This window comes from Vanellus vanellus (assembly GCF_965231255.1).
Source record: "Vanellus vanellus genome assembly, chromosome: 3".
NCBI lineage: Eukaryota > Metazoa > Chordata > Aves > Charadriiformes > Charadriidae > Vanellus > Vanellus vanellus.
The window spans coordinates 55,276,040-55,302,018 of record NC_138907.1 but is presented as its reverse complement, the minus strand read 5'-3'; the positions used below and the strand labels follow the sequence as shown (position 1 = coordinate 55,302,018).

At 44.3% G+C, this 25,979-nt stretch overlaps 1 protein-coding gene across 2 annotated transcripts in view; it reads right to left on the bottom strand.

The window, feature by feature from the left end:
• Positions 1–229: 229 nt before the first annotated feature.
• Positions 230–25,979, bottom strand: part of GRM1 (glutamate metabotropic receptor 1) — a gene marked incomplete at both ends in the record, with an annotated part of 196,134 nt that continues 170,384 nt past the window's right edge. The window contains one exon of one of the 2 annotated variants that reach the window (XM_082480687.1): positions 230–1,070. In XM_082480687.1, the coding sequence (XP_082336813.1) occupies positions 230–1,070 (841 nt within the window). Of the gene's footprint in view, positions 1,071–11,035; positions 11,097–25,979 lie in introns of those variants that run through there. The other variant, XM_082480688.1, reaches the window with a different exon arrangement.

The window sequence follows — 25,979 nt, the reverse complement described above, 5'->3', positions numbered from 1 at the left end:
TCTCAAAGTACAGTATTTTTATTTTTAACAGCTAGAGAATTTTGAGCCCTCAGAATGGATTTTTTTTCCTTTTTATTTCCTTTTATTTATTTAAGTGCAGGATGAAGTTTTTGCCCTGTCATATGTGACTTTTTGTTCTCTGCTCTCTCTCCCGCCAGCCCCAGGAGACTTGTCTCCCCAAGACCTCCCAGCAGGCAGCTGCCAAAGTCCTTCTCGTCTCTTGGAGCGTCTACAGGGTGGACGAGCTTTGCTTATAATCCCGCAGGATGACAGAGGCATAGGTCACATCTGGGGGGGTGCAGAGCACTGACTCCGAGACGGGGGAGCTGGGCACGGAGCTGCCTGAAGCCACCGAATCCCGGAAAGGGGATGGGGGCGTCAGCGCCGGAGAGTCTTCCAGAGTCAATTTGCTGGTCGCCGGCTCCTCGTCCTCCTCCTCCTCCGGGTTCTTCTCGTAGACGTATCCCTGAATGAGCTTCAGCTTCTCGCTCTCTGCTTCCTCGGCCGGGGGAGACAGGGGCTCCTCACTGAAGGCGGCCACTTGCAGAGGCGGCAGGGGCAGCTGCTGCGGTGGGGAGGGCTGGAAGGGGGGCCGCACGCCATTCCCCAAGCCGGGCGCGGGGAGGACGGCGTTGAAGTCAGGGATGCCGGTGGCAAAGTTGTTGACCACTCCCTGCAGCTGGTCCATGAGAGACCGCGGCTGCAGGGGCAGGGTCTTGGGGGTCTGCTCGGGCAAGAAGAGGTGGGTCTCCTCTGCCGTGGCCTGCAGCGGGGGGGTTGTCGCCACCCGCCTGTGCACCACCATGGAGGGGCTGCTGGGCTGGTTGAGGCGAACGGGGTCTCTATCTTCTTCCTCCACCACATTGTACAGAGTCTTACTGCTGATGTCGGTAAAAGTCAGGCTCTTGCTTTGGCCGTGGTAGCTTTTAGTGAGGGGTTTGATCACCGCTGTCTGATTGCACCCTGTCTCCTGGCTCTTCACATGCACTGAGAGTCTGTGCCACATGTGTTCCCCCTTGGGAGCTTGTCTTCCACCTGGTTCAGACCATGACACAGACTTTCCATTAGAACTATGAATAAAATAAAGATGGGTTTATTTGCATTCACATTACGCAGACACAGGCAGTATAACAAACAAGCCTACAAAAATACTGATTGCTTCGCCTCATTAATAAGCCTCCCCCCTCGAGTTCTTCATGTCGTCCCAGAAATACTACAGAAGGAAACAACGGTGTCTTTTAACAGCCGCAATTACTGTGATTTTCATCCAAAGGCAATTACTCCCTGCTGGTTACCCACCCTCCAGCCAGCCTGGAAAACCTGGCCCACTGGAAGGGCTCTGGCAGGGCCGGCTGTGTGTCGAGGCCTCTATATATGCCATATTGTACCTAGGTTTGCTCGCCCCGCCTTGCAGGGGGGGAGGGGAAAAAAGTCACAGGAAGAGCTGTAATTAAGCCCGATTTACAGCTTATAGGAAATACTTCCAAACCGGAGAAAAACAATGCACAGCCTTAGCCTTCGGCACTCTGGGTAGAGAGAGGAATTGTTACTAACCCCTCCTTTTCTTATGATTCCCTGGCCCCCCTTTGCATTTAGGAACAAATTAGCTATTGCAGAACTGAAGGACTCCCAGGGCCACCATCAGGTAGGAGGCAAACGCACTTCTTCCCGAGCGACTATTATTTACAAACCGGGATAAAACGCTGCGATTGAAAACAGTTGGTTTGTGTGGGTGGAAGCACAGGCAGCGACACAGTCGTGGCGAGTCGAACCCTCTGACTCCGCATGCGGGCTGGATCCCGTCAATATGCTGAGCGAGCACTTGAGGGCCAGGTCTGTCCCCGCGGGACAGCAGGCTTTCTGCATTTCCCTGTACCTTTGCTGGGAGCAGCGCTCAAAGCAGAGTGATTTCTCATTAGCAGCTGGTGGGAGAGGGAGCTGAGAGGTGCTTAAGAGGACCAAGCAATTGTTTAATTGCAGGTCAGGCAGTAGAGATCATTCACAAATTATAATATACATCACCTGGGTGGATACCAGAGACAGAAATTCTGAGATGATTTATGCGAAGCAGCTTTATCTCAGGGGTTCATCCCTCAGGGGGCAGAAGTAAACAAAGGATTGCATTTCAGGCCCTGTGATTGCAGTGCAGGTGGGAGGCAATCTGGGTGGGAGGTTGGCACAGCAGCGTTGCCTCCTGCTACTGCACACGCCAGGGGAGATCACTTCCCTTACATACAGCCTGCAATATTGTTCTAAGTATTTTGCTTCTCCTTGCTCAGATGCCTGTGCTTCTCTTTTTCAGGGAGTAAATAATTACCAGTTGAATTTTGTAAAAAAAAAAAAAAATTGACTGACTTTGTCATAGCTGAAAGAAACCGGTACAACACAGATAATGTAAATCTGGCAAAACAGAAAAGAAACGTACATGACAATGTGGCACTTTTCTGCTGAGCAGTAAATATTCCTGGAGAAAAAAAAAGAAATTGAGATGGATCCAAGCTGGAAAGTTCATCTCCGACTCCAGACTCCAAATGCTGGACCTGTGACTCACCACCTCTGTGGGAACTGGTTCACAAGAAAGGCCAAACTAAAAAATACATAACTCCCCAAAGCATGTAGTTGGTAGGCCTGGAGCTGTTTGGATTTAGATCTTTAATCTAGAGGGGAAAAAAAGCCAAGGTCCCACCTGAAGAATGAAATCTCTATATTATAGTGATCGATGAAAAGATAAGAATGAAGGTTTAGAAGTGTTCCCATTTGGAGCTGTGGTATGACATTTTTTTGAAGTGCTACGGAGATAAGCAAATGAATACAACTTTCGGGCATGAAACATTTTTAAAGTAATATTTTAGCATACCAAAATCTACAAACGTTTCACACAGAAATACATTTTGTCTGCTTTAACTTCAAAACAAGTCTCTTCTTGTAGAGAGGAAAATAAGTCAAGTGCAGTCATATTGTATTTTGCTGATGCTGCAGCTTACAAACACTGCAAAGGGCTTTTCTAAAAAAAAAAAAAACAAACAAAAAAACCAAACCAAAACCAAACCCATGATGATTATCTGGTCTCTCTTATGCTAAGTCCACTTCTGCATCATTTACTTCTTCATATCTAGCTCTGGTGCGTCATCTCACTTTTGAATCCCTCCTCACACCATCTGTTTAGTCTCTATCTCATTTTGTTCCCAAGATTTTGTATTTCACATCAAAGGCAAGCACTGCTATTTTAAGGAACTCACTACCTCTGTCTTCAGATCTTCCTCCTATTCAGTTCATTTTCCTCCCCCTTACTCTCCAGTGCTGCTCTTCTGACTTCTTTCTTCTGTAGCACTCTCCATAATGTACTTAATGGAGCCCAAGTCAATGGCCGTACTTAAATCAAACTGCGCTGGGACTGCAATACCCAAACACGAACAAACCACTTAATCAGGATTTGTCTGTTACCGACTTGCTCTACAGGGAAAGCTGGTGCCACCAAAGCACCTTGCCTCCGCTTGCCGGACCTCCCCGCTCATGACTCCAATGGCCTTGTGACAAACAGCTTTAGAGCCTGAGCGCCTCTCCATGGGGTCAATCTGGTGATTTCCACTGGGAAATCTCTCTTTTTCTGTTACTGTTCTCCTCAGTCTCTTGTTCCAGCTCTTTCCCTCGACTTGCTGTCCTCGTTGTGTCCGTGCACTGTTAGCCTGCGACAGACGTTTGAGACGGAGTCACAAGACTGTCACAGAAATACCTGGGCTCTGTCTTGCTGGACAGCTGGTAGGGAGTCACACTAAGATTGACACGTTCAGGCAGAATTAACAATTACCATGCAATAAAACGCTTGTTATCCTGGAACAGAGACCAGCCATCTTGAATAGCATTAATCAACATTTAGACAAAAAAGCAAAGACAGGGTTGGAAAAGGTCAGACCTGAACTGGGTGACAATTCTGACTGCACGTGGGATGCATGGTCACTGTTTGCTAAGTGATTGTCACCTTCTTTTTTGAGGGAAGTATCTGTGGGAGAAGGTGAAGATCAAAACAATCCACCTGGTATAATGGGAGAAGGGATGATTTTTCCACACAAAGGCAGGAGAGGGCACCAAGCCAGATGACAGTTGAGGTATTGAAAAAGTGATGTTCAGTTGCACAGTGACGAGGTGGGACTAACGGGTGTTTTCTTGCTTTTATCAATAGGAAGGTACCCATTTTGGGTCCATCCTGTATTTATTTGCCTTTCCTAACTTTCTCTCCCCCTTATACAATTTCCCATCGGATTTAGACATCACACTTACTGCCTAGAAATGAACTCCTTGAAGTCTCAAGGGATCTTAAAGTTTGTGGTTGTGTATACCCAGTGTAACGCTCCAGGTAGTATTTCTTCAAATCCTTGCATCTAGCCTAAATGTTCAGACAGGTTCTTGGATATCCTATCAACACCTAAGATGGGCTTGCCTTTGCTTTATAGGCAAGGACATCCATGGAATTTAGCTGCTGTTTCTCAATTTTCACCACAACTTTGTCTAGGGTTTTTGTGTTTTGGCAGAATAAACATAAGTATATTTCCTGTGTGAATTTTTATTAGTTCCACGAGCACATCTTTCACTATTTTTGCTAATTCCAAGTGTTGTTTTTAATGCATGCATGGATCTTTACCAGGTAATCTCTGCATGACTATGGGGCAGTTATTTTCAGATACTTTCAGCTGATGATTATAAACAAGCAGGAAAACAACTTCAGACCTTAATAATTACTTGCAGAAAGAACTGCTGTACCCAAATCTGAGGCTGTGGTCCAAAATACCCCTGCCCAGCTGTAGGACATGCTTACAGCTTGTTTGATGGGCAGAGGAAGTCCTGCCCTGCCCACAGACAGGCAGTTAGCCATCCACAAGCTTTCTCCAACCCTGTAGTCACGTAAGAAGCGGTAATGAGCCTGAGCAAAGCTCTGTCCCTCTGTGGCCTCACTGTTCCCAGGACCCAAGCTAACGAGTTTAAAATTGAAGGCTAGTACCTGCGCTGCAGCACATTGCAGGTGCTTTGCTGGTATCCCCAAGGTCTCCTCCGTTACTGTCTCCATTTCAGTAAGGCCACTGGGACGTGAAGTTTGATTAAGGGAGCGAACTCGTTTTAATGCAGGGTAGTGGTACCTCCCTGTGCTAAACAGGAGCCTCTTCTCAGGGCTGCAGCAGTCAGCCCTGCCGCTCATCAGCAGAGCAGGTCCCACTGGTTAGCGTGTTCCTGCAAGCCCCAGTTTTGGCGCATTGCTTCTAGGACCTCACCTCTTTTACTAACCCAGGTTTAACCTCTCTGTGGCTCACCCAGGACTGAGGGAGCCATTATCGACCACAGTCCCTCTCTGGTGTATGCTCAGGTGTTTTGCCTGATATTATCACCTAAAAGAAAAAAAGAATCATAAACCAATTTCAGCCTCAGTCCATTTACACTGTAATCTCTATCTCGGCGATAAGAGGACCTTACAGCAGTTCTCACAGTGTGATTCCAATACTTTCTGTGGTGCTGTATAATTAGAGCAAAGTTTAGCCTCCCACTCGTGTTGCTGGAAATTTAAATTGCTGAACTAACTTTTCCTTGTCACTCCCCTCCCTTTTTTTTTAGGACAAAATTGCCTTGGGCATGGGACACAATGCTCTATGTAAATTAGAGAGCTGCTTTAAAATGTGTGATGGAAACAGCTACACAAAATATAGGAAAACATAACGCTGTCAGGCTGTCTTATAGGGGCAGAACCTGATGAGACTTGGGGTTGTTGTGAGTAAGCACAAGTCCAGAGCCACCTTTCCAAAAAGGTGCCACTGGCTGATGGCAAGTAAATCTGACCTATTAATTTCCTACATTAGTTACTTTGCTGGAAAAGTTAAATATTACTTTGATCTGAGCTACATGTAGGCTTTCTAATGTACATCAACCCTATTGATAACTGATTTTTTTGCTCATTTTTTTTCTTTTTTAAATTGAAATGTTAATATTATACAGTCTGTAACGCGGATGCAGCAGCTATGTCTAGCCTGAGTACTCTGTGAGGTGATCCTGGTTTCCATCCACAAGGTGTCCAGGTTGGGTTCAGAGCTTCGAGGCAGGATCAGAGGGTGCCACCACCCACCCACCACCCCTCCCCGCCCCATGCCCTGGTTGCTCAGAGGAGGAAAGCAGGAGCCAGGAGTGGGGGTGCACGCTTTACACTTGTGTTACTGTGGAACTGGGTTGCTGTTAGGCTCATACCCGGTCCCAGGAGCAGGGAAGTACTCCCAAATCCGACAGCTCAGATATAACCAAATATCCCTAAATAAATAGACTTATTCACTTTGGGACTTAACAATTACATATATGTACGTAGGCACTTTTATACAACTGTAAATTCAAGGGGGGGGGCAGGCAAGAGAGATGCTCACTGCAATGCTTCAACGACCTACAACTTTAGCACGAATCGCAGATCTTACCTAGCTCAACAAAGGTGTGAGAATATTACACTGATAATGTGTATAACGAGCTAACCACTGATTATAATTACTGCTATAGATTTTTAGTCTCATCTGAAATATGGAATCTATGTCACATTTCTATCATCCGTCTAATTATGAGTGAAGAAACTTTGGTTCACCAGTGTGTTCACTGAGTATTTTGAAAAAAATATCAAATAGCTGCTAATGCTGCTTGGAGAAAACAACTTATTGTAATAGGTAATACAAAGTTCAGGAAAATAAACAGTTTGTCTCAAATAGCAAGCAAATTCTTCCAGTGTTCAAGAAATGAAGATCAGAAACCTGCAAATCAAAGTGAAATTAAAAAGTGCTTTTACTAGTGATTAAGTTTTGAATCTGTTTATTTTGTTGTTATTAATATGTAAACCCTACCAAATATTCAGAATTAATATGTCCTACTGGATCACCTTTGTAATTTTTTTTAAAGTTAGTGCATGGAAAAAGCATGATGTAAATCATCTCAGATCCTCTGATATCAATGGAGAAGCATGTTTCTGTTACCTGAAGATGTGTCTCATGCTGCACATTTGAATAAATGCATATGACAGTGCAGTCAATGACAATAACTGAACTGAAGAATTTATTCAGACAGGCTCAAAAAGGAGCACAGCTAATAGAATGTGAAAACTGAAAATTACAATGTTTTGAGCAAAGGGACCGGGAAAGCTTAGGAACACAGGAAGAAAATGATAGAATGAAATTAATTTAGGAAAAGTGTAGTTGGGTGCAACTAAGACAAAATAGTCTGTAGGACTGGAAGGCTGTGAAGATCAACAACCTTCAAAAAACATTGCATCAAAAGAAATACCATAGAAAAAGATCTAGAGCGGCTGTTGAATAAGGAGCACTTATTAATGAACTTTGAATACAATAAAACCACAAAAATAGCCTGTGTTCCCCACTCAAAAGCACCACACTATGGTACAGAGATTAGGAGGTCTTTCCTATGAATGCAGTTTAACAGTAATTAAGACGGTTGAGGGTTTTCCCTTGCTTTCTGTAACCCTCTGTGGCTCTGGTGGAAAATGATTTGGGGCACCACATCTTGTACCAGAAAGATATCGACAAACTGGAAGATGTATACGGAGCAGCAACAGAAAAAACTATCAGGGACAGAGAAGAAAGTGCGTGAGAGAATACTAAAATAGCTGAATGTTATGGTGTGAAGAACCCACAACAATTTATTGTCATTCAGACAATTATTCTATCAGCCAATGACCCCTCCCCACTGGGGAAGGGGAACCGGGAAAAACAAGGAAACCCGAGGATTGAAATATAAACAGATTTAATAGAATAAGACTAAATAATTACCATTAATCGTACCAATTGAACCAATGGAACCAATATTGATCCCGATACCAATTTGAAATATACAAGGATTATACTCAGCCAATTCTATCAGTAGGAAGCTGTGCACTCCCAGCAAATGGCAGACACTGTGAGCACTACAGCTTCGGGAGGAAGGGAAGGCCTCAGGGGTCCGGCACCAGGACAAGAAGTTCTCAGGATTGCAGTCATCAAGGGAGAGAGAGACTCCTCCGCAAACTTCCTAATTTATATTGAATGTGATTTTCATAGGATGTTGGCCTGCTTGGGTCAAGTGCTCGGGTCTCACTTTCCCTCATCCCTGCACCTGGCGAGCTCAAAAACACCGAGACCTTGAAACCCACTTACCATAGCTGGAAATAAAGTAAATATTTTCACAAATTCAGGCGCTAGAGTCTTCTAAAAATGCAGTTTTCCCTAGCATTAGAAGAGACCTTGCTGAAAAGTAAAATTACTGAAAGATGAATTAATCCTATGCCACTCAAACCAGGACACTGAATATATTCAGTTTCATTTCAAACATCTGGAGGGTGTTAGCACCAAGGCTGGAAGGTATTTCACATAGCATATAGATGCGCAACTGAGAGCCCTAGATGAAATTACAAAAGGGACAAATTATACTGAAAATCCAGTATATTTCCTAGTCAATAGCTGTATCAGAGCAGGGATAAATCCCTAACGAACTAGTAAAAGCCCGCTGCTCTGGATATTTGTTGCTAAAAAGTGTGCAGCCATTGCAGAGGTAGCAGACGATGGGGTCTTTCTCCCACTATAACTTGTCAAGATTCTCTGGTATACTTGAGAATAAAATAAACTCCCAGCAGTTTAAACAGTGCTCGAAGAGCCATCAGGATTGCCTTAACATGCCAGCATTTTGAGTGCAAACTTAACCCAGTTGCCACAGGAAGCTTAGTCATGAGGCCCCTCATTTGCAATATACAGCTCTCCCTAATATTGCTGCAGTAGATAAAGCAGCTGGTAAAGCCTGTGGGTTTTCTGGGTGTATCTGCAAGTTTCCATGGTAACGAATGTGCAGCTTCAAAAGAAAAGAGCCCTGAAACTCAGAGCTGATGTTTCTGAGTTGTTTAACGTGATAATAAATTTTCATGATTCTATATTTTCATTATTCTGCATTTCTGACCATCTCTGGGATCATACGGAGAATGGAGATCAACATTAGTGCAATAACCGTATTGTGTACATAAAAACACAAGAGAGTTTCAAGCCCCTACATCTAATTGCTTGCAACTGGAAGATGAGGGAAGCCATAGCACCCGTGGTGATTTCTAGCATGTTGAGGTAGCGAAGCAGGGCTTCCTCAGGAAAATCCAGACTGGCAAACTGCTGCAGTTCTGGTGACGGAGACTCAGGTGGGAGGCCAGGCAGTGGTGATGGGCGTCTGGCGATGTGGCAGACACATGCCTACCACTCAGCCTGGGCTTCGTGGCCACAGGGAGTCCATGCAGTCAGTTGCTGACGGAGGACATGCCCTTTCCCTGGCCACAGTGCAGCACCGCCAGGCCTCTGAAAGCATCAGCCCTGGCCGGAGGGAGAGGGAAGCCTGAGGGGCAGGGATGGGCAGAGAAGCCAAAATAGCAAGCTTCATGTTCAGCAGGTCTGAAAAGCTCTGCGGCTTTTTAAAGCCTTTCTTGTCCGTGCAGCTGCCACAAGCGTTTGAAGTCCCATTGACTGGTTGGAGCCCCACCAGAGGTGTTTCTCAGGAGCTCACGTGGATGAGGATTTTTTTTCTAAACTGAAAAAAAAAATCCCAAGCGTTGTCATGCAAAAAGCAGGATGTTCAGCCTTTCCTGTGCTCGGGAGTTTTACAGCTTGTGCCTATGCTTTTTGCATATAATCCGTTGCTGCATTCGCCTTTGCCCCCTAATGGTATGCCTGTGTTGGGCTCCCATTTCCTCAGCAGCCTTTCCAGCCAGACAATTGGCGATCTGTCCCCTGGGAGCCTGCAGCACTGGTTCCAGATCAGAAAAGAAGGGCATATTGTTGTCGGACTGGAAGCTAATAACAAAATATTTGTTCTGCTCCTTACACTGGCTTTGTAAAGCTTGCCTTTCAGGGTGGCAAATCTGGTTGCTGCACAGGCCCTGCGAAACCCTCACTACCGCTCCAGATATATGTGTGTATTTCTTCCGATCTGCAAATTTGATTGAATTAACGTCACTGCTACCTGTCCACAAACAGCAGAGCCTGCCAGAGGCATATAGAGAGCTAGAATGCTTTGTGGCAGCTGAGAGGAGCTGAACGGCATCCCTGGCCGTAGAGAGACGGTGCTGCTCAAAATGCTGTGTCAGTGGATCACAGGCAGCTTTCCACCTAGTCGCTGCACAACCTTCCCTGGGGCAGGGAGCAGGACCGTTTCACAGCTGCAGTTTATCAGCTGGAAACGAGCATAAATCTGTCCTGGAAGAAATGAGGCGAAGCTTTGCTGTTTCTGCAACAGCTAGCATGTTTTCTCCACTGGGGTTGTGTTTGCTCAGAGAGGTCAGTGTTTGCACTTCTCGTTTCCGAAAAGCTGAATTTTGCTATTGTTCACTGAGCGGAGACTGTGCAGCATCGGAACGTCTTTCAGAAACTGTAACAGGCAAAATTTCCCTGCTACCGTTTAAAGACGCTTTAGGGTGACTCTTCCTAGGCCGGATTCTGCTGGTTTTGTTTACGTGTGCCTGCTCATGGCTTCCCTGCTCTGCAAATCCCACCGAACCGGTGTTTTCTGTGTTCCCTCTGCTGGCTCTGCAGCAGCAGTTCGCTAACAAGCACAGTTAGCAAGAGCTGTGCACAGCAAAGGTGCCTTGCCATGAGACAGCCACTAGATTGCTGTTTAAAGCACGCAGGGTAATGTCATCTCCATGCAAAACTGTAAAAAAGAAAAAAAAATGTTGGCTAAATGGAAAAAGAAGATAAAATTAGTACGAAAAAGGATGTATTTGCAAATTGGTAGGCATTTACAAATAAAATTGAAGGCTTTAAAAAAAAAAAAAAGTAAAAGCTGCAAAAAAATTGTTCAGTGTCCTCTTCATCACATCTGGACAATCAGACTAAGGCATTGTGCAAAACAAGGGACATAAGCAAATTTCCCATCTTTAATGGCATGCACCACATTTGTCCCATCATTAGACATGACAAATCAATGAGAAAGAGAAAGCAAGGGGTAAAACCACTCTTTGTCATGCAGCTTCTCTTACACATTCACTGCAGTGTGGGATTTTTCAAAGCTGCACATGTGCCGACGGACACTGGCTGGTGGGCGAGAATTCTGGCTGCCTCTTCCTGAAGATTGAAAAGAAAAAGACACCCAGTGAGTGGTTATACACGTGTGCACACATGGTGGCTATACCACTCAATAGGGTGCCTGTCCCTCACCTACGCCTAAGGGTCGCTGTGGGCTTTCCCATTGTTTCTCCTCTTGCTCGTTAGGCCAGTCACCTCGGCTTGCACACAGGTTTCTCCTTGGCTCCCGTTTTGTTTAAAATAGGTTCTCATGCTGTTTGTCCCCACTTCCTCTACTAAGCCCTGATGCACTTTACGTACCAGATGGCAAGGGCTGCTGTGCATTTAGCTGTCAGTGTCACTTCTCCCCTGGTATTCTCAAGGCAGGGCGAAATGATGAAAAAGGAGCATCTGCCCTTCTCATCTTATTTACAAAAGCATCACCAAAAGGTTTTGTTGGTGGAGTTTTTAATATCTACTCAGCTCCTGATTTTCCCTGCGTCTCTTATTCCCATAATCTGCTTTTCTAAATGTTTCCTTTTTTTTCAATTTTTAGCTCTAGCTGAATAGTCACTGGATTTCACTATATGTGATTTCACTGTATGTGCTTTTTTTTTCTCATGGGAACTTTGACCTTATTGAAGTAGGCACAAAATGAAGAGTATCCTAGATGATCTAACTGCAATGGTAATTCCAAAAGGGATTGCAGATTGCAGTTTTGGCCATTAATATAAGACAATTTCCACTTCATTTTTCTCCTCTTCCTTACCCTGTCAAGTGGATGCAAACTCTCATTTGTCTTCCCCAGTATCAATAAAAATATATATACACACACACGCGTGCTTTGACAAAAATCTCAGATAGTTTTGCACATGGAATGTATCAATGAATTTCTGCAAAAAAAAAGTTGTCATTGTATTGCAAATAAAATGCAAATCAAAATTCAGCATTTTTCCCCATCAAACAAACAATCATAGTGCATGCTTGCCAGACTTCTGTTTACCTCAAAACAACAGATTCATGGATGGTATGTGCATGTACTACGTACGCAGTACAGCTGCTAATGAGCCAAACAAGCCATTCTTCTCATCACATACTAAAGCACAGGAGCACAGCGTGATGAAGACAGAACACATGCATACCCATTTTGGAGAGGTAGATGCCTTGAGATGACTTCTGAACTATTATGAATAAAACACAAATAAGACATACTGCTGAGCAATTTTGTAAACCTGCTTACTTTGAAGTCTCTAGAATAATTCAATTCCTTACCAGGTGTAATGAGATCTCTGAGATTTGACAATTTAAAGATGATCATAATCCGGAACTTAGCTACCACCATCTTTCCTACACCCTATTAAAGTTACAGAGATTATAAAGCTTCTGATTAAACAGAATATTCAACATTTCTACAGACCTCCAGTTTTCTTCATCTACTGACAGAACAAGAGCTTTCTATTTTCTTTGCTTGCTTCGTTAAAAGTCAGAAATTAGTAGTTTATACAGTCACGGGAGATAACTTTACAAAACAAGTAGCGACATGCAGTTGATTATCTGAGAGAAAAATCCAGTTCTAAATGCATTTCACACGCGCGCGGTACTGTATGCACAGTATAGTTTGAACAGCCCCGGAGAGCCCTGCTCAGGGATGCTGGACAAGGTGGATGACTTTTGTTTCAGAGCACTGATTGGGACCTGGGCCTTTCTGAGTCAACAGCTCTTACAAACTATCATCCCTCAGCTACTGCAGTACGCTGTCGCTTCTGGCTTACTTAGTTGCCTCCCTTGTTTCCCTCCTCATATTTTTTCTTATTCAGATATATCCCCAGAGTGAGTTCAGAGCACTTTGTTCTCCAAGCTTTGGGCATCTGTAGGTCTTGTTATGAAATCATCCTATGTGGAAGGAAGAAAGAAGTCTGCTTCCTCAGGCAGTCCAAAATGCTTCCTAACGTGTTCAAAATCCAGTGAACTTTTCTTCCTGTGGCTGTAGTTGTGCTCCTCAGCCAAAACCAAATGCAGGTGTTACACGTAATAGAGCATGCGACGCCCAAATGCCTCGGCAGGCTGTGGGAGGCAGCAGTTAAATTGCTGCCAAGCTCCATCAAAGCAGCGGTCCGCCTTTTGGTCAGGGTCAAGGGGGAACCTCATACGGTGATGTACAGCATGTACACTGCAGAAATCTGCTCTAAATCTCAAGGTTCACACTTCAGTAGCATTTGGATTTATAGAGAAATTTGGATTTATGGTGTTATGAGAAATGTAGTGCGTGTGTTGATTATACTTCAGTGAATTATTTTGCAATTATCAAATCATTGTCAGCTGCATAAATAATAATAAATGCTTTTGAAGCATTCAATTTGAAGTGTCCTTGTAGCCTTGCTTTGTCTTACTAGTCGTGTGTGCTCATACTGCAGACCCCTGCTTCAGGATTGGTGCCCAGATCTCTGTGCCTCTCTTTTTCCCTTCTATATTTAATTACGACAATGAACGCTCAAGTCTTCCTCCCAGCCTTGCAGGCAGCGATGGAACTTCACATACATTTCTCTGGTTACCAAAAAATTAGGTAGCCTGCCCATCTTTACAGCATGAGGTCATTTTTGGGGGCAGGCTCCTCAGGGGTAATTCCTGCTGAGTTAAGGATGGTTATTCGTATCCTGAGCCCAGAGGCAGGATGGATCTTCTGTGCATTTGAACGAGGAGTTGGCATACCATCATGAAAGTGTCTGAACTGCTTTCTAATGAATCCCTGGGTGCAGTAACAGGGAGTCTGGCAGAGGAAGCGGGGTGGCAGTGCAGAGGGTTCCTGAAGGAAGTGGATTAATTGCTTTACTTTACGTTCTTTGAAGCAGAAAAACACTTCTAGCCGGTCGTTCAGCACTCAGGGTAGGTAACAGGCGTGTTGAAATCTGCAGCAAGGAATATAAAGGATCTGAGGGAAGAGTCACTCTCGCCACTATTTTTTCTCTTAAGTGTAAATGAATCATCCCACGAGGCAAACAGCTGTGTCAGGATTGTAGCAAAGTGTAAATTGCTATCTGTAATGTTTTATATCTGAACAGCTATAAAACTAGAAACATTCACCTTCTGCTCTGGAATTACTCTTTCCGCTCATCCAGACTCCCCAAACAGACACAAATTGAATGAGTCTGTCTGGCGTCCAAGATAACTGAAGCGCAGGACACTGTGCTACCTATCCCCTGAATCCACAGTCAGAGATCCTCCACAGTAGACGCTATCCAAGCTGTAAGAAAAGCTTTCACATTCCCCACAGTCAAATGCATACAGAAAAGCACAGCCCCGGATTTTATACAATCTAATCTGAAAAAAAATTACCATCAATAACATTAGGCAGAAAGCAAGGTGGGGAGGAAATTCAAGAGAACTGAGGATGGCATGATGCTGCTACTTGCAGTGATAGCCCTGAATCATCCCCTGGTTGTTAAGAACTTACGTGTAACCCCTAGCGTTCATACAGGGAAGGAGAAGCCTTGTGCTCTGTGCCCTGTGGCACACTACCGTCACATCCTAGAGTAGTTCCTGCTCCAGCATTCAGACTGACTGCCCTCCACGCTCCCAAGGGACACCTCAGCAACACCGCAATCTTTCTAGCCTGCCTTTCACCTCCTCAACCCGTCTGCAAGGTGACTGGGGAGAGGCGAGCACACTTTGTATGTAGAACCAGATCAGTAAAGTGCTCAACTAAACACTCATCCCAAATCCTCTTGCCTCTAAATCTAGCATCTTCCTAGGCAGAAGCGTGTTCATCTTCTGATATTTGTATCCTTGAAAGGTCAGGCTTTATGTATGGTTGTCGCGGCTGAATCAAGAGATATCTACAGAAACAGAAGCAAGGCCGTGTCCTTCTCCTGTAGGAAGAGGAGCTGAATTTTTGGTACCTTTTGTATGAGCCAGGATCTGACAGAAGTTTTCTGCAATATATTTCATTAAGCCAGTAGAAATAAGTTCGGAAGATGGACAGGTTTTTAGTATAAATTCATTTTTAAAACACAAGTCCTGAATTCCAAGCTAAATGATGGTTAGAAATAATTGCTCTGAGTTTTAACTTAATTATGCTAATCAATGGCGCAGTGGCAGTTTTTGGAGAGAAAGAAATCGTTAAGAGCTGTGGAGCAAAGAGCACTGCAAGTAGGAGGGAGGTTATAGGGTCATTGGCCCTTGCCAGGCGGAGGGAGACATACAGATAATTATCACCCACGGGGGACTGAGGAGCAGAAGGGATTTCACATCGCACCCTCTCTGTCGAGGTGTGAGCATCTGCCGAAGAGGACAGAAGGGTCACCGTCACTAAGGAGAAGACAGCCCCAGTAGGATGCCCAGAAAGACCCAGCGCTGAGCTGCACAGTGGAGACAAAGCTCAGGCTGCACTTCAGGTCAGCCTGGGCCAGCGGGAGCCAGCTGTGTGCCCAGGGGAGCTCCTGCCCTCCCCGGCTGCCCCCTCCTGCTGCTCCACCCACCCCTCTGTGCCAGCACAACCCTTGGTGCAATTGCTCAATCAACTGGCAGGGAACGACAGGGACAACTAATCTGGGTCACAGCTAAGCCAGAAAAAGAAAGGAAAAAAAAAATTATCAGTTCCCCGCTCCTGTTCACAGCACGGCTGTCCGGGCTCTTGTCCCTGCCTAGTTGAAGGGACAGCATGGGGTAAAGGAAGGCTTTGGGTGTCATTTCTGGCTTAGGGCAGCTTAAAGCATTTGTGGATTTACAGGCTATGATAGCCCAAAGTAGCCGCAGGCAAATCTCTTGGCTGTCCGGGATGGTGGCAGGAGAGATTTTTGAGATAACTTATATAACCCGAAGGATTAAGAAATGTGTATAACCTTACGTTTCAGAGGATATGAGAAAGCAAAGGAGGAAGGGCCGCTCACTGATGGGGGAGCACAGGCATGCCTGGGGCCACGCTTTGTACCCCGTGGGAGCCTGTACTGTCCAGGCACGTGCAGTCCTGCAGCCCACGCACATGAGCCCGCGCTCCACACCCAAGCAAGCCCCCACGACAGCCCCGTGAGCCCAGGCGCGAGCTCCCGAGGACCTGTGTGTGCGGAGCTGCTGGGTCGCCCCTGCATGCTGACGGCATTAACCTGGTCGGCGGCAATGCGGGTTAGCGCTGGCTGGCCCAGGCCTCGCAGCCCGCGGCTCGGCTCGCTGGGTTAACGCCACCCACGCACTTAATCTGCTTGCTGGGCATATTTTGCAGTCCTCGATGCTGCCACGGCTATGCTTTCAAGCATAGCCCCTTGTCAGTCCTTGTCAGCCTGCTCAAGGTAGATAATCCCTCCGTGGGGGTTTGCACGGGTTCTGGGATTTGTTTTTTTTTTTTTGTTTGGTTGGCTGTTTTGAGGGTATTTTGCTGCTGGCTGTCTGGTTAGTTGGTTGGTTTGGGGGCTTTGGGATGGAAAAAAAATGAGTAATGTGGAATAAGTCCCAATTTCTCAACAATCCTTGATCTGGGAATGCAAGACAGCCAAAACAGGCTGAACTGAACCATCTGAAATGATGTAGCTTGTGCTATGAAAGAAATGGCCAGAAGAAAACATAAAAAAAATATTTTCCATGGAAGTAGATGGCAAGAATAACAAGAGCTTTAAGTAAGAAAGCAACAAAAGCAGACACTCCTGACTTTAGCACACTAGAGGATACAGAAAGATTAATATTGCCGGGTAAAGAGGAGGCTATACTAGCTAGAAGGTGGCTTGCGGATGGGCATTTAAACTGAGCCTGTGATTCTCTGGGGCTACCTGGGACTGATCAGACCGAAACTGCAAACACCAGCAAACCATCTACTAGTGAGGAGCTGCTAGAATCACATCAGGGGGCACTTGTTTTGCTGGAGTTTAAGATCAGCTTTGACATCTCCGTCTGTGGCGCTGCAACACAGCTGAGCTAATCTAATAATTTGCTGCTGAAAGGGACAACTCTCGCCCCTGTTCCCCAAACCAGGGGCAGCAGGGACACCTTCTCTGGTGCTGACATTGAAGTTTATCTAACCTTGAGGTCTGGCTCAAGGACAATCCAGCAGACAATACAGTAATTCTCTTTTTTTTTTTTTTTTCCTCACTGTAAGGTTAATTTTACAGGGTGGAAGAAAACCACATTCTGCACACCACAAAAGAACCACAGAGCAGAGAAGGGGAACCAGCTTAAGAAGAGATAACTGAAGCAGTAAGCTAGGAATGGTAAATTGTTTGTAATGCAGTAATAAGAAACTTGGAGCTTTTAGTTTTCAAGTGGGCTTTAAAGTGACAAATTGTGTGATTACTTCTAGCCTGCACGATTGTTTGCTGTTTAGAGTGATAATGCCTTTTAACCTATGCTTGTCAGGTGTGGGAGGCTGAATGCCAGAGCACATATATGTTCTGACTTATTTAGCTGACTTGTTATTTCAAAATTAAATAGTCTTTAACGACTTTAATGTGGAGGCAGATGTTCTATTGATACAATATACTTTACTTTTCAACCCACACTTAAAGTGGTTTCTTAGAGTCCTTTGGCATAGCAGAGAACATAACCCGTGTTGTTGGCCAGGATTATTAGTGACTCTGACAGTGGATGTCTTCTGTGTGGACATTAAATCTATCATAAAGTCTGCTTTGCAGACTTCCGGACCTGGGTCTGGAAACCTCAAAGAAAGATCTGGTGGTGCTGATTTTGACCTTTCAGAGTCTTTGGGGCACAGACCTGATAACTTGGAGAACAGAGGAGAACATGGTCAGATCTCTGCTCTGGCTGCAAATGGTACACCGTGCATTTGGGATGGATGGAAAACTGTATCAGAAGGTAGGTGAAAAAAAAAAAATCAAACCATACTAGCTAAAAAATTGAAGCGAAGCAGCAAGCAAAGATGGAGATTTTTGAAATTACTCACTCTTACATTTACAAAATCTTAAGTCACTGTGGACAAAAATAAAGAGAAGAAAGTAAGTTGTTCCATTACAAACATCTGTGGGAAAGGCATTTAGCAAAGACTACATCCAGATTTTTGGACCAAGCAGTGCACCAGAAGGTAGCCTCTGCTTTGCCACACATCGTATCCAGCACCAGTCTCTGCATTTTCTGTGTTCTATGAAAGTAATGTGAAGAATGGAAAAATTGGGATGGCATTAAACATTGTAGGAAGTAGTACAGGTGTTTGTAAAGGAGTGTGTCTGAATTTTGGGGTATTTTAAGAGAAATGGGCTTCTGCAGGTGCCTGGCTACTGCACTGTGTCCTGTCCCTGTAAAAACTGGAACTCAGCTGCTGCTGCTGCTGCTAAGGCACAAACGTGTGCAGGCTGCGATCTCACAAAGGCTGGTGCAATTGGCAGTGGTTCATGTTGTTGGGGTGTATGTAAGCTGAAACTGCTTGGCTTTTGTTCTCAAAGATTAGTAAAAGTCCCATTGCCAAAAACACTCCCAGCTCTGGGAGCACAAATAGTGGAGGGCCGCAGGAGGGGAGCTAACCTGGTGTAGGGGAGAACTTTGTAGAGCAGGGTAGATGGTTGGACTTGATGATCTCCAAGGGTCTCTTCCAACCTAGACAATTCTATGATTCTATGATTCTACTGCTGGTGAGAAACTTTTTCAAAGCCTGCCTAAGGATAGGAAGAGCCATGGAGATCATCCCCAGTTTACAATGACCATGTAAGTCAGGATAGTCTGGTTTTTGTGCCTTGGCATCGTCCTCACAAATTTGCTTCGCAACACATTACTGATCAACTGACAGGGACCATGCAGGCCTCTTCCTACAGTAAACAAAACTTACGTGCTACTATCATCCACCAAGGGCGCTGAAGATATTTCTCTAATGAAACAGAGCCACACTGGACCGAGGCTAACAGTATATAATCAGGATAAAACCCTGCTCAGACGATTTAGTTTCTAACAGGGTGGAAAACCATACACGCCTACGGTCCCTTAACAGAGATGGACCATCTTCTCTCTCTGGGGTGTGATTCACCTATGAATGACGGTCTTGCTGAAAATCAGGTGCTCTGTCAGCATGTGCTTGCAGCATCTGCAGTTTGGCTTGCAGCGTTTTGCTGCGTGGGGCGCCCCTGAGCAAAGGGGAGCGCTCATCGCAGGCAGGGATGAGCTCGGTGGCCAAGCCAGAATGCGAGAGGCCTTTCACATCAGTGAAGGAGGTGACATCCAAGAGTGCTCTCCTCTTCTCGGGCTCTTATGTGCTTGTGTGTCCCTTCCTAAGCATGAAAAAGGATTAAATTAATTAGCAGTAGTTCTGCATTTCACACTAGGAACTGAATTGCCGGGGTGAATCAAGAATATTTTTCAGACTACTTCTTAATTTGAGGAAAAAAACAAACCTCTGTATTAACTGTATATAGATGCGTATAGTGCTTGTGCTGTTTTATATCCTTATCCTTATCTAGAGAATATCAGAGATTCATATTATATCCTTCAGTACCCAAATTTTTGTTTACCTCTAAATTAGCTCAAAGATGTATGAACTCACAAGGTGGCTCAGAGATCCCTACAGAATAAACACTTACAGAATATCCTGTGTGTTTATTCTAGCAAGTATTTGTACATGAATTATCATGTGTTCATGAAATGTCACAGCTCTGTTTGCTTCTGCTGAGGGGAGGTGAATAACTGGGGCACAGGCTGAAACATCACACCTTTGAGGACAGAAAGGAGGTAAAATGCATTCTTGACTTAAAAAAACCTTAAAGTAGCCTCTTGGAAACTTGTATTTTAGTTCTTTATTCCATTTCCATTTTAAAATGCTGATTTAAATAAATAAATGTCTGTTGTGCATTTTAAAATGGTATTTTAGAACACTCCCCTCCCTAAACATGCGTTGGTGGGGTTTTTTTCCATAAATATGTGCTTATGAGAGTTGGAGCCTTACCTCTATATGTAATATAGGGAAATATCCAGGCTTTTAGGTGCTTATCTGGATGCAACCTTCAACACCTATTTATTTACCTGATGCTCTTAAAAAGAAGGTTTGTTCCTTATTTTTCTCACAGAGAGAATTCTCACTAAAACAACGCAAGATTATGGCACTAAGCAGATAAACATCACTTGCGTATACCTACATGTGAACGCAATTGTTTGTATCACTCACTGTTGAGTTGCTGTATTTTTGTAGCATCCTAACTGGATTGCTATGACTAGATTTCGGAATAAAAATGCAATAAATAATATATACAATATAAAAATACAAGGAAATGTAATAAGTGGTCCAGTCAAGCAAGAAATTAAATTACAAGTGGTGTCCTTATTCCTGTGTTTTATGCCAAGAAAGATACTCGCCTTCCCCAGGATTTCTGTAGTAGCGTGTTTGCTTCCCTTCAGTCAAGAAGCAGAGATTATGACACGTAACTGTAAAGCTCCCCTCTGATGTAGTTGTGTATCTATGCATCATTGTGTTCAAGTATTGAGATTCATTATACAAAGCTGCCTGGTGCTACAGCAGTGCCCGTAAGTAAAACAACATTTTGTGATTCAGCACCTTGAGAGCAGCAAAACAAGAGAAGAAGCTGTAAAGTGAAGTTCGCTGAGAATCCTTTGGTAAGAACCAGGCTGCACTCAGATATCACTCCTTGCGTTTATGTCCTGTCAAAATCCCTTGGGAGAAGAGAGTTGTGAATATCCATGAAAAGAAAGTGGCAAGACTGCCCTGGACTGGGAACTTCTGAGAAAGGGAGGAAATGACATAAAACCTCACATAACAGCCCTTTCACCTAAAGGGACCACCCAAATAAAATGTGGCTTTGACCGGTGACAAAGAAGCAGAAGTCTGGATGGGAGCCCAGGTGCAGGTGCTGTGCCCTGTAAACTAATTCAATATAACTAGGGCAACTAAGATGATTAAGGGAGTGGAGCATCTCCCTTATGAGGAAAGACTGAGGGAGCTGGGTCTCTTTAGTTTGGAGAAGAGGAGACTGAGGGGTGATCTTATTAGCGTTTATAAATATATAAAGGGGGAATGTCATGGGGATGGAGCCAGGCTCTTCTCAGTAGCAACCAATGATAGGACAAGGGGTAATGGATTCAAGCTGGAACACAAGAGGTTCCCTTAAATTTGAGAAGAAACTTCTTCTCAGTGAGGGTGACAGAGCACTGGAACAGGCTGCCCAGGGAGGTTGTGGAGTCTCCTTCTCTGGAGACATTCAAAACTCGCCTGGACGCCTTCCTGTGCAACCTCATCTAGGTGTTCCTGCTCCGACAGGGGGATTGGACTAGATGATCTTTTGAGGTCCCTTCCAATCCCTAGCATACTATGATACTGTGATACTGTGATAACCCGGGTATTGCCTGAGGGTCATAGGACATATATGAGGGCTATATATAGGATATATATGAGGAATAAGGATATAAAACAGTCTGTCCCACTGCTCCTCCTCGGAGGCCATTGCAGAACCTCATTGCTTTTCTTATTTATTTCTCTAAATGTAGTCTCGGGCAGCCTCTGTTTGGTCACAGAAGGAAACTCAGAGGAATGAGCCTAAACTGCTGGACCTCTCGGCTCGTACTTCATGACAATCATCCCAATCACGTTGGATATCTGTCCCTGCCCCTTCTCCTCAGCTTGCCATGTAATTGGTTATGCAGGTGCTGGGACTCCCTCTAGGTGGGAATAATTTTCAAGAAAAACTTAAAGTGCCTTATGTAGCTTTGCCCCTATTTCTCATTAGAAGGAAAAAGAAGTCTCTAGACTGGTTATATCGCACATATGTACACAGGTACACAATTTGGCATATAATTTGATATATGCATTTGCCATTCCTGGTTTATAAATAAATATGATCTTTAGTATTCATTTGCATAACTAGAAAGAACATAAGTGTGTAAGTGACATCTCAGAGTTATTTATCACCTATTCTCTGTTTTTTTGGTGCATGGACAGAACTACAACATACCTATTAAAGCAAATGCAAATTCAAGGCTGCAGAGGACAAGATTAGATATAATTATATAGCTCAAATGTAATGCAAGCCTGCAGCAGGGCTAGAATAAATTGCTGTTGGATTATTAAGTTTCAAGATCCCTTATTTTGTGTTTCTTTCCAATTCTTTAACATCAATTGTAAGAGTCCCTTTGGAAACATGTAACTGTCTTCTGGGAGTTTTAAATATTCGCTTAAATCAATATATACTGACAAGGACTGCACAGCTTGACTGAGTTTGTTGAATTTTCTTATTTGAAATTCACATCACATACGCGAGAGAACTGGGTAAGAGCTGTTACCTGTCACAGTGCTATGTGTCCACAAAGTCATTAATGGTTTAAGCCCCGTAAAGAGCCCAGCAAAGCCAGCAAATGTACCAGCTGCTGAGAAAGACGTTTGGCATTGAAACCCTTCAACAATCCCTGTTGAAGATACGTATACAAGATACGTACATATAGATAAATACATACAAGATGCCTTCCCAAATATGCACTGCAACCTCAGAAAAGGGTGAAAGACTACACTGCATGCAGAAGCTAGGTGAACACCGGGGAGAGCTGTGACAGGGAGATGAGCTGGTTCAGACCAGAGTGTTACCTGCCTTCGCTGTGGCAGCTGTGGCACCAGGGAACCACACCAGAGCTGCCACATCTCCATCCGCACTGTGAAGGAAGCATCCTCTATGATACGCCCTGGGTGGGATGCAAGGGAGACCTAAGTGCCCTGTGGTTTTGGAGCCCCATGCCCTGATGGGGAGCCGGGAGCCACACCGCCATGGACCAGCACTGCCCCTTGCACCCCACGGTGCCACTGCTCTACAGAGTCAGCACCAAAACCAGGGCCTGGACATCAACATTTTATTGCTAGGTTGCTGAAGAGATCACACATACAATGACAGAGAAATGATTTAAATAAGCAACCTATCTTGTACCATTTTCCCCACTATCTATTTTTTTTTCTTTTTAATCTTTGTATTATTTTCCACTTGTAGGAGCTTACAACCTTTCTGCTGTTTCAAAACTCTCCTATAACATGCCTTCCCACTCAGTGGTAAGCCTCAGCAGGATGGCTGTGCAGGCCCAGCAGGTTTAAGGACCTTCTTGAAAGTGCCTTGGAATTTGGCATTTTCTAAGGTCTGTAATGGGAAAAATAAAGAGCTGTCTTATTGCGTATGCAGTACCACTACAGGACATGAGAAGTTCACCCACTGCACCAGTTTTCCAAATTGCAAAGCAAGCTAGCCCACCATTCCCCATTAGATTCAGCAATCGTCACTATACTAGTTTGGCAATGTTGTAAGAAGATAAAACTCCACCAGACAGTAATCTCTACAACAAGAATTTAAAGATCATTCTTATATTATGCAGGCTAGGTGACACAATTTAGGACCAAAGAAAATACTTAAATATATTGTAGACTTCTCAGATTGGGCTTATGTCCCAAAGCGTAGGAGTTTAACAGTATCTTCTCTTTCATAGGAGAAGGTAAAATGGTGACCAGTTATTATTAATCCTCCTTGCACTTTCCACTAAATTTTCTTATTTCAGACCTTTTGATGCATTTCAGCAAGACAGAATGAAATACTCCCTGTGAGGCTGTGCCAGGTTGAGATTGGTTTTGTTTGATTTCCCACGCTTTAGCCTGCAGAGGTCAGGACAAAAGTCATTGTTTCACTTACATTAAAAGTGTTTTCATGTCTTTCGTTCACACTTCTCTTCCCTCCTTGTTTGCCTCCATAACCCCCTACTTAAAGATAGCATATTGCCTGCATGGAGTAGCAACGTGAGAGCGGGAAAAAGGAATACTCCTGAGCATCTCTTCCTATGACGAGGCACTCAGGTTGGATCAAGTGAGAGGCTGTAAAAAGATCTGCATTTGTATGGCTGCGACTGAACATGTTGAACATTTACTCTCTGTGTCTGGAAGCTCCAACTCTTGCCATGCTGCACTGTGCATTTGCCTCCTCCCACCATCAGGAAAAAAGAGTGAAACAAAATGTCCTGCCTTCTGGACGTGCTTATGCTAAGATTCCCCTCACTGCGTGTCTGTGGGAGGCTTTGAAAATGAAGGAGCTGAGGAGTCCAAAAGCCTTTGTGGACTGCGAGTCGCCAAGTGAAATGAGTCCTTGAAAAACATGGCATGTCAGCATCGCTTGCGCAAGCTCAGCAAGTCAGTTTAAAGAGAAAGAGTAACTTAAGAATACCTGGAGATAATTTTATAACTGGCAAGACAGAAAAGCAGATGGTTCCCTAAGCCCTGGTAAGGGAACAGACACATCTTACTAGAGGTAACTGAGAAATCTGATTCCCAGTTAAAAAACTGTATGTGAGGCCACCCAGTACAGAGGGAGAGAGGACAAAGAACAGGAGGCAGCTCCTGTAACGGAAGCAGGGAAAATGTACTAGGAGATGTTGGGTTGCCCGAAATTTTTTATTGGAACAGAATTAAGCCGTTTTGAGAGATCCTTGGCCCAGGTGACTGCCTGGACACTGCTTAGTGGGGATGCCTGTGAGAGCAGCCTAGAGGCATGGAGTGCCAAAACATGTTAAAAAGCTAAATAAAAAGTACATGTTTAGAAATATTTTTAAAAAACCATTCGTTTCTGAGGGCAGAGAGCTGGAGGAAAAATAATTGAATGTAAATATATTAAAATCACAAGGGGGGAAGCAGGTGGTTTATGCATTAATGTGGAATCCTGGCCACTCAGTAAGTATTGCTAGTTGGCCTTCCTATCCACTCAGATTTTGCTACACAACGTATGTTGACGTGTAAATCCTTACTTATTCTGATTCAAAATGCACTAAAATGGTGTCCAGACCTGGGGTCTCAACCATAAATTTTAAATCATTTATACGTAAAGACAGAGGCAGCAGCTAAGCTTCGCTGCCAAGCCTGGAGCTAATTACCCAATGATGCACAATGAACTTGTCCCCTGCGCTCCCCTCTGCAACACTGATCTTTCTCATGCCACTGCAGCCACAAGAAGCATGGGAGAAGAGGTAAGCCTTGCTGTGTGGCTCAAACTTTATTTGAAGTGCGTATGCGCACTACAGAAAAGCAGCACAACAGACCTGCAGGCGACAGGCCTGGCTTCAGCCTCCTGCACATCAGTAGGGTCCATTTGAAGCAGTGGCTGGAGAAGGTGCTTCCTGAACCCTCATCAAGATCAGCATCTTCTATATCACTGGTTATTTTTCTGTCACATAGTACAGAAAGAAGCATTGCTTCCTCAGGGAAGCAATTGTACAGGCACTGCACAGGAGTGCTACTCTTCAAGCTGATTGACCCTCGTAGAACAAAGTAACATTTGTGGTCAAGAACAAGGCTTGTGATCACAGCAAGATCCATATCCGAAAGCTACAATCTCACAGTTGGGGGAAAAAAAGAAAAGGTTAAAAATGCTCTCCTAAAAAATGCTGCTATGCCATCATCCCGTAACAGTCAGGATCTCATAATGTCATCAAGCAGTAAACTCTAACAATAAATGTCCCCACAAAGCTTCAATAAAAGCAGCAGATATCACTCTCTCTCCTTCTCTCCTGATGGAGCTGTTCCATTTTTTATACATATTTAAATATTCATTTGACAAGAGGGAGAGACTGACAGTAGCTTAGTACTGAAGACACACACAAGGGATCTCTCAGACCCAGATTCAAGTGCTCTCACAGAATAATACAAAGTATTTCTCTAGGGTTTGCGTCAGGATTTTTCTTCTCAGTTCCAGGACACATTGCTGGTCAAGAACAGAGAGAAAGGAGGAGACTCGCCCCGAGACAGTGCATAGTCCAGTTATAGGGCATTTACTTGAGAAGTGGAGATGCTCTTAACCTAAGTGAGTGCCTTCATGGGAAAAAAAAAAAAAGTCGTCCCCCTGGCCGAGAGAGGATGCCTTCCATCAAAGACCAATTCTATGAAGCATTTTGAGAGGCCAGAATTTTCTGATGAACTGGAAAGTTCCCAACCAGCTCTGTTTAAAACAGGATTGGCTGTAGTGGCCCATGGTTTAATTCAACCAAGTAAGAGAGAGTTTG